This window comes from Spermophilus citellus, assembly GCF_964194105.1.
Source record: "Spermophilus citellus genome assembly, chromosome: 7".
In the NCBI taxonomy this organism is placed as follows: domain Eukaryota; kingdom Metazoa; phylum Chordata; class Mammalia; order Rodentia; family Sciuridae; genus Spermophilus; species Spermophilus citellus.
In genome coordinates, this window is record NC_138188.1 from 63788823 (window position 1) to 63802974 (window position 14152).

General features: G+C 40.0%; 1 protein-coding gene across 1 annotated transcript in view; it reads left to right on the plus strand.

Annotated features, from left to right (window-relative positions):
- Positions 1 to 3234: 3234 nt before the first annotated feature.
- Positions 3235 to 14152, plus strand: part of LOC308653302 (EGF-like and EMI domain-containing protein 1) — a gene marked incomplete at its 3' end in the record, with an annotated part of 544710 nt that continues 533792 nt past the window's right edge. Inside the window, exon 1 of the mRNA XM_081301909.1 lies at positions 3235 to 3656. Within this exon, the coding sequence (XP_081158035.1) occupies positions 3238 to 3656 (419 nt within the window). The 5' untranslated portion in view covers positions 3235 to 3237. The remainder of the gene's footprint in view (positions 3657 to 14152) is intronic.

The window sequence follows — 14152 nt, forward strand, 5'->3', positions numbered from 1 at the left end:
GATTTATTACCCCTTAGATGCAGGTATGGAGGGAGAGAGAATGGTATGTGGCATGCCCACTGGAGATCGCCCTTCTCTCCTAATCTTTTGGACTCCTCTTGGAGAGAACATTCATCTACTTTGTCAAATCTATTTTTAAGAGCCTATGTAGGTAGGCAAGTGTAAAAGATCATTCACAAAAGTAAAGCCAATTCATGATGAATCTGGTTTTTGTACCCCATGAAATTTATGTCTGAGCAAGGGGTATTATTAGCATAACACTTCTCTTGATTTTTAAAACTGATTCTTTGTGTACCTGGCTCATTCTCTTTCTTTGTTAATTTAATGTCTTTCACTCTGGGCAATAAAGGTATAATTAACTGGTCTTGTCTTTTCTTTTTCTTCTGTATCTAGCCTCAATTTGTGTGTTCATAGAACCCTGAAACCACCAAACTATTGCTATTTTAATCTGTAAGACTGTAGCCAACAGGTTTCATAATGCTCTCCTGTTTTAAAGATATGGCATAACCAGCCAATCAAACCACATAACCAGTTATTTTTAAATTGTATGCACATATTACAAAGGAAGTGCTGGATTCATGTCAGTTTATGGTAAAAACTTTAATGCATTTGCTTTTTCACTTAAGGATAATTGCTTACATGGCATTGTTTTCATGTTATAAGCCGTGCTAGAATAATATAAAATCAACATTACTTTATGAAATGTACACTAATATTTAGCCTGTCACATCCATACTATTTTAGATGTTCATCTACAATAAAGTGCTTTCAAAATCATGGAAGGAAATTTTTCTAATTTGTGATTTACTTTCCATGTACCTAAACTGTCCTTTACTAAACAACCATGCAATCAAATAATTCATATATATTTTTGTATTATTTTAAAATAGCTCTTTTCAGCCATGACTTATACTAAATTTGTCTTTCTTTAATATAAAGAAAATTGTATAGAAACTTTTTACATACCCAAAGGGAATGAGATTAGTTGAAGATAGACTCATGCAGAGTTAAAACTAGTCCATAAGCAAAGAAAGGCTTAGCAAGTCACAGGAAATTTCAGGGAACAGTTAATCTATATTAACTTTAGGTACACTATAAATTTTCATCAAAACAATTAGGATCAAACAGTATTGAAATAAACTGGAGCCTTTAAGTTTCATCCAAAGGACAAACTAGAAAACTGAATCCATGGAGAGGGTTAATCTTTGTACCTGTACACATACCTTATACAATCATTACACTAGTTCAGAAGCTGTAATCATTATGGCTTATCCAGTTTCTTAATTCCCATCCTTATAGTACCCCACCTGCCTTTGGTCATTTTACTGTTCAATAGTGCTTCCCTAGAAGAGGGAGAGGAAAAAGAAGAGGAGGTGAAATTAAGTAATCAATTTTGTTGAGGAGAATTTAGAATTAACAGCTAAAAATAAATTTTAAAATTACCAGTGTATTTTACTAACCTGTGCTGGGCCTATTGTTAGCAGAATTAATTGAGAGTTAGCCACAGGAAAATGCATCTCCACAGCTGGTGTCAGTACCAAGTCCACTATCTCTTGGGTTTGGAGAAGGCCTGGTTCATGTATAACTGGTGTTTAGAAAGGGAAGTAAGAATTAATTCCTCTTTCATGAAACACAGGGGTCAGATAATGATTTCTATTGTGTAAACAGCTCTAAAATTCTGTGTTCAAGATACTTGCCAAAAGATAAAGATATCATCTAGTTGTGTTTTTACAGAATTTTTCACTGTAAACTTGATTTTAAAAAGTTAAAATTATGCAGACAAGTCTGAGGAATAGAAAACATTGCAAGTTAGCATGAATTACAAACTTAAATAAACAAGGAGAGCAAAGTTACAGAATGCTAAAAAATTCAGGAGTGTGGTTCTCTCCCACTCTCATCTTTTTATTCCTTTTCAGAAACCTCCCAAAAGTGTGCTCCTCAGTCCCTCCTGTAAATGTCCAATTGCTTCTTTAGTGACAGAAAAAGCAGAAAGAGAAAAAAGGGAACAAAGGCTTAGAAGACTGAAATTAAAAGCCAGATGGTTAATTCAACTATGAAGGGCAAGAGGGAGTCCAAAAACACCTTCTGAGAAAAATCATTTTAGGGGTCCTAGGACTGTGGAAATCAGGTGGTATCCCTTTTAGTGTTTGATTATGAATGAGTCCTTGGATAGACACTTTTGGTAAGTTTAGAAATAAAGGAAAAAAGTTGTTTCATTGCAGACGGTTCCATTTTCTGCAGGGTTAAACTGCAGACGATGGCTCCAGAGCTTGGGCTGTCCTTGTTGGAGGGCACATTGCACCATAGATTTTTATTTTCACGAAACAGACTCCAGAGGTTTGCGGCCTTCCAGACAGCAGCTGGCGCCGAGCACAGGCATAGCCTCAGGCGGGAGCTGCTGGCGACCGCGCTACTCTTGGCTGTGCGTCCCGGGCAGCGCTAGCCAGCACCGCAACCCAAGCTTCGCGTTCAGAGCAGACGCTGTTCCCTTCTGGAAGGGCCGTGGGGGCTCGCAACTGAAGGCTTCTCCGTATATTTTTAGGGAAAGGGAGTTGGTTTGCAGGGAAGGATGGAGTAGTTTTATAGAACGGTTGGCTCCTTCCTATAACTCTGGTGCCTAAATTGGGTGAGACGGTGGCCAAATAAAATGAAGGGAGATTATCTCATTTTGAGTAACTAGGATTTCTGGATGAGCTGAAGATGTGTCCTGCAACTGTCGATTTGGCAAGAGATTTGACTCAATCAACTACCATTTGGTTTTCACTTCAAACACACCTCCCTTAGTCTAGTGTTACTCCCCAGACTCGAGGTAGGGAGTGAGCTGAAGGAGAGTGAATCAAAAGTCAGCCTTCTTTTGGTCTCTGCTTGTAGCAGATGCACAGCTGGTTGGTTCTGAGCAGGTTGGTGTGTGAGGCTGAAAACCAGAGCAGCTTAGCGTCTTTAGCGGGCTTTGGGGTGTGTGTGCTTAGAGGGTGGATCAGAAGAGGTTGGGAGTAGAGTCAGGCTGAGTATTCAGCGAAACCCCTGATTCTGCGTCCCAGCTGCTTCTCCCACTGCTCCCACTGCCCAGCCCCCGCCGCTTCTAGTCCCCGCAGCGCTGGCGCGGAGAGGAGGGGGGTGAGGAGGGCGCTGGGGGGTGGGGGACGCCCAACAACGCGTCGAGCCCGCGGTGGCAGCGGGGCTGTCTCTTTAAGCGCTCCGGAGGGGCCGGGGCGGGAGGGCGGCGAGCGCGTTTCCATGGCACCCGGGCTGCGGGGGCTGCGGGGCCGCTGGGCTCGCTCTGCTCCAGTCGCTCCCGGCGGAGCAGGACCGTGCAGCTCGCCGGCCACCGCGCCTCGGGGGCTCCTCTGGCCGCTCCTCCTGGGCTCCCAATCGCCTGTGGCGCCCGGTGGGGCCGAGCCGCTGCCGCGCCCTCCTCAGGGAGACGCACCTCGCGGGCCCGCAAGCCCTGCACTCCAACTTCTGCCCGGCGAGCCCAACTTCTGCGCCGGGTTCGGACTCGGAGGATTCCGAGCGGCGCTCAGCGCGCAGTTCGGGCGGTGGCCGGAGCGGCTTGGCCTCGCTGAGATGACCTCGCGACTGTGGCTCTGGTGCTTCTGCGCTTGGGTGGCCGCCAGCTGGCCGCCAGGAAGCGCCCTACAGCTCCAGCCAGGCATGTAAGTGGCGCCCGCATGCTCCCGAACGAGTGGAGAGAGCCGGCGCCCGTGCGCCCCCGCCCCACCCTGACCTGCTGCGGTCACCGCGGGCGGAGCCCTTCGCTCCGAGAAGGGAAGGAAGGAGGGATGATATGCCGGCAGGCACCAAGAGGGATCTTTGGGTTGTCCCTGGCGGAGCGCCGCGGGAACGCTGTCACCAGCGTGTCCTCTGGGAGCGTCAGCTCTGGAGCAGAAACCACGACCCAGGGCCGTGTGCCTTTTACCTAACTCATACTTTCTAAGCGCCTGACCGATTCCCCCCACCCCTCCAGTTTGAGTGTTGTGCACGTGTGCTTGGTGTGTGTGTGTGTGTTTGTGTGTGTGTGTGTGTGTGTGTGTGTGTGTTTCAGTTAATTTCCTGTTTGGGAGTAATTAGCTTTTACAGATTCCACTTTCTAAAAGGATTTTAAATGAAATCCTATCGAATTGCGAGTTTCTTGACATTGTCTTTACAAAAACCAATGAGCTCCTGTACATTTTTTTTTAAAAGAGGTATCATTAAGTCCAAGGAATGGATTATTCCACAGGTTTGAGAGAGGCTAAGTGACAGATGAGTGTGTCAACCACTGAATGAGCTACTTGCGAAGCTGCTTAGATGCTTGCTCCTTTTAGTAGAGAATTGAAGAGTTCCGAACATGACTGGAAAGCATCCTCTGAGGATGGGACATGGGTTTTTTTTTTTTTTTTTGACAGGTCAGCAAAGGTGAAGGATAGGAAATATTAAGTCTTGATTATTGTGTGAAGTGTAGCTACATGCTTGTGGCAACTCTTTGCAAATTACAAGGTCTCCTTGACTGTCTGGATAAGTTTTTGCGGAATTCTGTGGCATCAGCGGGATCATCATTGAAAGGTCTGAAAGAAAAGCCCGATCAAATTCTGCTTTTCATTTTCTGCTCTGGAGCATTTATGAACAGACAGTATTTTGAACATTTGAATATTTTTTTCTACTTTGCTACCTCTTTGCTTCATTTTGCTTTTCTGAAATGTGAATATTTTATGATAGAAAAGGGGATTTAGATAAGTACACAAAGCCATCCATACATTTCCCAGGCTTCACTTTTTCGGGTAAGAAAAATACTATTTTTGGACTCACTTTACATTTCCATATTTCATCCCTTTCCTGTGAGATTCAATTTGCTACCTGGTTACTGCAAATGTCACTAACTATAAATCTTGAGACTTGGCCAGGATATCAGTCGTATGACACAAGTTCTTTCCTGCATAGTTTGTAAATACATATTTGACAGAAATGCAAGGAGTTTTTGTGAATGTGATTTCTCTTGAATTGATAAGATTTGCCTTGTTTATTTTGAAGAGGTTGCTTTAGACTTTTCAGCTTATCTCTGAGAACATCTCACTTTGGATAACTTGTGCATGCATAAGCCTTCATATCGTAGAAATTGCTTTTAGCACGCTTGCCCAGTAGCCCTGTTCTTACCTTCACAAGTGCCCTTATTTAAGTGAATCCCAGTTTGCCTTATTAGGTAGTCACAGAATCACCCAGGCACATTTAGACTGAATAATCCCTTTGGAGAAAGGAATGGAGGCTTTGAGGAACAGCAGAAATAAACCACTTTTTTTTTTTTTTTAAACATTACTTAACTATTGTAACTCATGTTCCAATAGTGGTTCTTTGGTTGAAAAGGCTGGGGGGATGACTTTGCACTTTTTTTTTTTTTTTTTAAGGAGGCTGCTCCTGCAGTTCATTTATTTATTAGATGAGATGAAATCAGATATTAAATCAAATTCTTGATTGTTTAATAGAGATGTGTTTTCCAGGGAGCTATTGAGATCACTCTGATGACTCTTAGTACTTTCAGAAAACTAAATGGGGAAATCCAATCAAATTTATATTTTGTCCTCTCTTGTATTAGAGTTATTGGTGGCTTCTTCAGTAGGAACCATGTTGGGATTTAGTGCTAGGTTTCTGCAGATGTCTTTGCAATTTTCGTAGGCATGTGGAATGCAACCATGAACAGCTCTTGGCTTCCAAACACCTGTCCATCTGTTAAATTAAAAAGAGTTCTTTCCTAGATTTTTTTTTTATTGACCTCTGAGGTCCATTATCAGTGAAAGCAGGCTTCTAATGAGGTGAAGACCACTAATGAGAATGCATCATCTTACTGACTGGCATTTATAGGTCATTAACACAGGTAAGAGTTTTATGTAGCTGATCTTGTACTTGTGCAGATTTGGGGAGCTAGAGAGACAAGGGAAATTAGGAAATGAATGTTCAGCTAACTATCCGTCAGTTTAAACATAATGTATTTTATTTATGGTGTAGTCCTCAGAAAGAAAACACATTTTCTTTTATTTATTTATACACTTTTTTAGTAAGCTCATTTTTAAAAGATATTTTATTAATGAAACAAATAGATGTATGGTATATGGATTTTCCAGTTCTAATGATAATTGATTTGTGCAATGCTCTTGTTGTATTTAGGAAACCTTGCATAACTTAAGTTTAGGCAGATTCATAAAATCAGTATTCTCTAAAGAGTGCTTAAGTACCCACTATGTAAGCAGGCACTTGAAATCACAGCTAATAACTAATCTATTTGAATTCTTTCTTAGATGCTGGGCAGATTTCTAGATCCTTTTCATGTACTATTTCATTTAATCTTGAAAATAGCCCTATAGACAGGCATTATTATTTCCATTTTATGATGAAGAAAGAGACATAGTAAGTTTAAGTTCAGACTCCAAAAATTCAGAAGATCTGAATCCAGGCAGTCTGAGTCCAGAGCTGGGGTTCTTAACATATGCCCCGTTTTAGAACATCCAGTCCAGCCTTTTTTTTTTTCTTTTTTTCTTTTGGTGGTGCTGGGTATTGAACCTAGGGCCTTATGCATGCAAGGCATAAATGTATAGAAGTATGTTTTATTTCAGCTTTCTATAGCTAATATAGAAATTCAGGGGTCAGAATGGGAGTGGCAGAGATTTAGGTCTTACAAAGAATCCAGGAACTTAGAATTTGTCAAGAAGCTACCAACTGAGCTATATCCCCAGTCCCCCAGGCCATTTTTAAGAACTCCTTAAAGCAAGCATTTTCAATGGGAATGGAACTGAAACCTTTGGGGTCTCTTTTGATGGTTGAAGTAGCTATAGGGTTGTATTGGCTTTTGATGCTAGTTTGGAAAGATGATTATCCTACAATGGGTGTGAGTTCTCTTGCCTCATGGAGACTCCTTCATGCTTGTAGGCACTTAAGTACTAAAATGATGAACTAGGCTTAAATGGGATGTGTGGTATGGGGAAAGGTATCCTTGGTAAGTGCATTATGAAATCCAGAGTTGTAACTGGTGATGGCATTTTGATAAAGGGATATTGAAGAGTTTACTTATATTAATGGTGCTCTGTAAATGTTTTGTGAGGGATTAAGTAGGAGGAAATAAACTCTACCCAGATCTTTGAGACATCAAAGAAAATGACTAGCTGTAATGCATTCTATTAAAATTTATCCTTTGTAATATACTCTTGTAAATACTTGCATAGTAACATGATGAGAAGTAGTAAACATGGAGGTATTAGAGCTATCATGCCAGACAGAAATGACTAAAGGCAGAACCAGTGGCTTAATCTCCTGGAACTTGGGATACATGGATTTCTCTGGTATGTGGAGGGAATTTTAAGAAGGTGTGGCTACTTTGTGGCTCAGCAATCTTCTAAGTTGTGCAGGACTTCTCACATCCATCCCTAATGAGGATATCCAATATAGGCAGGGGTTTTTTAAAATAGTTTTTTTAGTTGTCAATGGAACTTTATTTTACTTATTTATATGTGGTGCTGAGAATCAAACCCAGGGCCTCACACATGTTCATCAAGTACTCTACTACTGAGCCACAACCCCACCCCAACATAGGCAGTTTTGACATACAAATTTGAAGTGTGCTAAATGTGATACTGTTCAACACAATGTATAGAAGTATGTTTTATTTCAGCTTTCTATAGCTGATGTAGAAACTCAGGGGTCGTAATGGGAGTGGCAGAGATTTAGATTTTACAAAGAATCCATGGATTTAGAAATAGAATTTTTCAAGAAGCTATAATAATAATCTGGTAGTAAAAGGAAGTTGAAAGTTGTCTCTTGTCCCACATACTATGCTGGAATTTTTTATTTTTATTTTTATTTTTTTTTTTTACTTATGACAAAGCCTGAAATTGATCTATCTTAGTTTGTTCAAAATACTATAACAAAAATATCATAAATTGGATAGCTTATAAAGAACAAATATTTATTTCTCACAGTTCTGGACCTGAAAGCCATAATCCAAGGCATTGATAGGTCTAGTTGGTTGGTGTTTGGCAGGGCCTGTTTAATGGTTTTTAAATCCAGCTGTGTCCTTATAGGATCAAAGTGTCAAATGAGTTCCCTTGGACCTATTTTAAAAGAGCACTACTCTCTTTCATGAGAGTTCTACCCTGAGGATCTAATCACCTTCCAAAGGGTGATAATCACCACCTTGAGGTTATTTTAGAAGGAAACAAATATTCAGACCATAGCATGAGCAAACTAGAGATGTCTGGGACTAGTAGCAGTCCACTTTAAAGCATGATTTGTGGTCTGTCATTTATTCATTAGTGTAAATCATTTCAAAAATTTGTTTCTTTCTTGTGGGTCAACCACATTAATGAACATATAATGAATTCAAAAAACAAAGCTGTGTGCACTATGAGAGAAACTCTATTATTAGCAATTTGTATTTTATTAGAATCTTTGATCCAAATGACAATCATACAAAGTGGATAATATCATCATATTATCTTCAGATGAGGCATAGAGAGGTTAGGTAATTTGCCTGATGTTTCATATCTGAGAAGCAGCAGGATGAGTTTTGGACCTATCCTGACTAACCCTAGGACCTTGTCCCTAATCACCATACTCTGGGGGTCCCTTGACTCTTGACCTCTCCACTGTACACTCTTGAACCTACTAGACTCTCTGATCTTTTTACTTTGTTGGGTCTATTTACTTATATTTAGTCATAGGTGTTCTTTCTCCTTTTCTCCTAGTTAGACCCAAACCTTTGATTTGTAGTTTCAGCAATTCATACTGTATTGATAAATTGACATTATAGGCATTTTCTCAATGTCCCTGTCCTCCATTTCAATATATTTCCTATATCTTTACTTCTTTCTTTTTTGTCTCATGGCAATAAATTTCCTATTCTTGTTTCAAGGTAATCCTTTCCCTAGTTGTTCCAGATTCCATCTTTGGAATAATTTCTCCAAGTCATCTATTTTCTTTTATTTCCAACTCTTTCCTTTCTACTGTTTTCTCTCCTTTCTACCTACTTTTTGATAATTGATAAATTAACCCATTGCAGCCTGGCTGCCTCTGAGACTATCTTTTCAGAACTTGCCCCATTATTGTTTTACTGTAGCACATGACATTACCAGCTATTCCTGTTTTCCACTTTCCCACATCTTTACTTATGCTTTTCCTGGGGACACTTAGTATTAGTTGTAGCTCTCTTCCACGGGCCCCTACATTCTACTTTCTATCTCTGTTTCTTTCCCTGTTCTTTACACGCTACCCTGTTCATCTCCCCCCCACCACCGCATATGACTTCATCATATTTTCTGTTCTGATGAGACCCAGATGTGCACATGTAGCTCAACCTCTTTGGAGCACAGACTTGGCATTTTCAACTGGTGTTATGGCTTGGATTTGGAATGTCCCCTGGAGATTTACATGTTGAAGGCTTGGTCCCAGCTGATGGTGCTATTTGGAGGTAATAGAAAATTGAGGAAGTGGATCCTGATTGGAGGAAATAGTTCACTGGGGCATGCCTTTGAAGAATTTATTATATCACTAGCCCTTTCCCCTGCTTTGTGGTAGCTATGAGGTGAGCAGCTTTGCTTCACTGCACCCCTCCCCTGCTATGATGTTCTGCCTTATTTCAAGTCCACAGTGATGAGACCAAGTAGGTGTGGATTGAAATCTCTGAAACTATGGGCTAAAATAAATCTTAACTCCTTTAAATTACCTTTCTCATGTATTTTGTCACAGCAACAGAAAGCTGACTAATAGAAAATCGGTACCAAGAGGTAGGATTGTTGCTGGGAGTATGCCTATTCATGTGGTACAGAAACGTTTGGAACTGGTTTGTGGGAGAAGTTTCAGAAGGCTTGGAGATTCAGACTGGAGAATCCCTAGAATGTTGTAAACAGAGTTTAATGTATGATTCTTGTGTGAACTCAGAAGACTGCTGGCAGCAGATCTTGGCATCATTCACATGATGCTGGTTTTGCAGGCATGCAGAATGCAGTAGTTAGAAGGGTCATGGAGGCTTCCATTAAGATTTCCAAAGAAAGCCTGAGAATCCAAGCTTGTATGACAGAGTCAGAATTCCTGCCGGTAGCCAGTGAGAGTAACATGTGAATCTGAAGGGACAATGGAGATTTGTGGAAGTTAGCAGTGCCAGGAATGTGGAACATCTGCTGAGAGAAGCTGCAGGCAGCAAGCAGAGCCAGCCCATGGGGAAGGCCATGTGAACTAACTACAGCCAGTAAGGCTACCGGGTTGGGCCTGCCAAGCCTTTTGGAGCTCACATCATGCCACCATGCACCTGGATGCTAGACATGGAGCTTCAGAGTTTGAAGTTTGTCCAGCTGGGACTTTTGAGCAATGCTGGAATTGTTAAGACTATATGGACCTTTTGGAGATGGACTGAATGGTTTTTTGTTTGTTTGTTTTTGAGATGGGAATGAGCCTTTGGAGGCCAGAGAAGGAATGTTACAGTTTGGATCTAGAATGTCCTCTGCATGTTCATGTGTTGAATAGTGCCAGATGGGGGCGCTATTGGGAGGGGGTGGAAACTTTAGAAAATGGGGCCTAGTTGGAGGAAGTAGTTCACTGGGGGGCATGAATTTGAAAAGTTCATTTTTGTCTCCTGACCCACCACTCCCACTTCTTGACAGCCAAAAGGTGAGCAGCTTAGCTTCACCACACTATATCCCTACAATGATGATGTTCCTTACCTCAAGCTCACAGCAATGGGGCCAAATAACTGTGGACTAAAACCTCTGAAGCCATGAGTCAAAGTAAACCTTGCCTCTCTTAAGTCATTTTTTTCCTCAGGTATTTTGTAATAGCAATGGAAAGCTATCACAACTATAAATTTCAGGGTTTCAGACTCAGAATATCCATAGGCCTCTATAGTCATCATTGTCTCCTACATCTTTTTAGGCATTTTGCCTATTTTCCCTTTATTACGTTTACCATCTTACATCTGTTACTTTTCTCTGAGTTTACTCATATTATAAGCCTCAGGTATATAAAAAGGCCTTTTATATAGCAATTGTATAAATATAAGTTAATATTTATATTTCTGTCATTTGCTAAATCCTGTAAGTACCAGCAATAAAATATTTCTTGAATTATATTTAATTTCTGTTGTTGTCACATAAATCCCAGTTATGATGTTTTTACTCCTGTACTATTACAGCTATCTCTTGGTGGATCCTCTCTTTCATATCCTCTCAGTTCTCTTTATTTTTATTATATGTACCATATAATAATTTTTAAATGTTTTTAGTTTTAATTTTTAACTGGTATATAAACATAAATATGTACATGTGATATAATGTGATATTTTGATACATGTATACATTAGGGTAATCCTATCTATGGGCTCAAACTTACAGCATTTTTTATGTTGAAAATGTTCAAATTCCTTTTTTCACTTTTTAGAAAAATATACAGAATATTATCATTATCTATAATCACTTTACTATGCTGTAGAAAAGAACTTCTTGCTCCTGTAACTTAGTAAACATTAATCAACCTTTTGCCATACTTCTTCCCTATCCCTTTCTTCAGTATCTACATCCTCTAATTAATACCACCATTCTAATCTCAACTTCTTGAAATGAACCTTTTTAGATTCCTCATATGAGCGACATCATGTGGTATCTGCCCTTCTGTGCCTGGCTTATTTGGCTTAACATAATTATTTCTAGTTCCATTCATATTGTTGCAAAGGCCAGATTTCATTATTTTTAATGGTTGAAATACACACACATATGCCTATAAACATACATGTGTATATACCATTTAATTTTTATCAAGGTTTATTTCTAAAGTAAATTGGTAAATACCTAGTAATGTTATTTCCTTTCTTCAAAACTGATTATGGAATGAAGTTCAAGCATCAGAATGCACTTCTTAAATATCAGTCTTTATATGCCAGGAACAATTTAAGCCTTTTGCATATTTTGGCTCATTTAATTCTCACAACAACTATAACAGAATGTAATGTTAGTATTTCTATTTTATGATGAAGACATTGAAATCTAGGGAAGGTAAGGTTTTCTGAAGAAACTGCGTATGAGGGTATAAAGCTCAGAGAGGGGTCATATAGTTAATAAGTAGAAGAGTTAGGTTATGAACCTATACTGACTGTAAAGTCTTTGCTCTAACTACCATATAGTATCAGAGTCTTATTTTCTGGCATTATTCAATTTTACAGACATTGATTGATCACTTATTCTTTTTTGTTTTTGTTCTGTCTTTAGTCCTGTCACCCTGTGAAGAGTCTAAGATTTTGCTCCATTGTATGGGAACAAGTTAGTCTGCCACAATTCATAGCTGCTCATGGAAGACATGAGATTCCTGAGTCAGATGACTTTATTCATCCTTTAGTTCACAGCAGGTGGCATGCATGCCATGTTTGCTTTGGCTTACTTTGCACCTCTATCCCACCTAGGTTTCCTAGGAGCAGTGAGGAGTGACTCAAATGGATCCTGTGCACACAGTCATAGGTGAGAAACCTGGAATGTAAGAAAACCTCTAATCTCACAAGAAGCCGACTAGCAAAACTGCATAACATCTGTTCTTAGAGAATTATATTATTATGCTCAGGAAAAAACACTGTCCTTATCCCTGGCAAGAGACCCTTTCTCTACCTTCCCAGGCTGTTTGCTATATAAATATCCTTTCAGAAAATAAGCAAACTCTTAATGCTTTTCTTACCTCCAGTGCTGGGATGAAACCCAGGCCCTGATGCATGCTAGGCAAGTGCTCTACCACTGAGCTCTGTCCCCAGTTTGATGTCAATTATTTTTGTAAGAAATGCAGGAGACCTTAAGGAAATATCAGCTAACGTCCCTAGCATTTTCCTTCCCATTTCTATCAGTATGTTTTTTCTGAGGGTAAATCTAGTTTTGCTCCCTTTTGTTCAATTCGGCGCTCGACCTTCTCAATTCTTTTTAGCAGGTAGAAACACATTGGGACTAGATGAACACAGGTTTAGTGAGCTTACCCAAGGGGTTGTTTTCAAATCCCTAGTATTTGTTTTTTTCTCCTTTGACATTGAAATCAAATCTCTAACCCAGTTGCTTAATATGTGGCTGATTTCTTTTCTTGTTACATCATTCAACAAACATTTATTCAGTGTCGAGTACTTTGTTAGGCAATGAGGATTCAGAGAGGAATAAGGCAATTCCCTTTCCTTAAGCAACTCATAGACCTAGAGGGAGAAAAACAAATAGACCAAAGCCTCCCTACACAATATTCCAACCCAGCTGGAAGGAAGAAAATACAGGACTTCTGGGTAGGTTTTTCCAGAGCTTATTTTTCTGAGGTTGACTCTTTTGTGGAGATTAAATGAGTGGTGATGGTGGTAGTTTCTGGGTGGTGAGAAGAGCAAGAAGGCAAGATATCCCCTTTATGAAAACCATAACTCATTTGCAGGGAAGAATTTGTATGGAACTACTGCAAAAAAATGAGATTAAGGCAGCTTAGGTGGGATTGCTCAGGAAGGGTCTTGGATATCAAGACTTTGGACATTATAGTAGATGGGGCGCTAGGAGGATAACTGACTAAAAGCAGAAGAGTAGCCTAATCGTATTTATGTTTTTAAATACAGAATGAGTCGTAGACGAATGAAACCAGAGGGACAGAAGGTTCTATTTGGAGGTTCTATCAGTAGTCTAGGGAGAAGTAGTGTGAGTCTTACAAACAAAGACAATAGTGCTGATGATGAAAGGAAGGGAGAGATCTGCAAGATTAATAATCAGAGAAGTTAATGTGTGTGTCGGGGGGGCGGGTGAGGCAGTGAGGGAAAGAGTTGAGGATAGCCTCAAGAAAATGGAGAAAATTGGAAACAGAGAAAGGAGGAATGTGAGGATGAATTTGGGAGGGACCCTGTGGGTATTCATTTATGTCTTTGTGGAATTTCAGTTGAAGACTTTCTAGAGAAGCTCCCTCTAAGTGTTTGAGGCTCAGGAGAGTGGTCTGGGCCAGAGCTCTATCTTGATTCTGATGTTATAGGAGATAAGTTAAGTGAAAAAGATCACTGAGAAAAGAAATCTAGAAATCTGAATGTACAAGAGGAGGACAGATGAAAAAGAGCCTAAGGAGGAGAAGTTAAGTGCAACGGAAGTCCTCAGGGAAGTTACATGAAGTAGGATCTTGGAAAGTGAACAGTGACATCCCTGAGGTTCTCTAAACA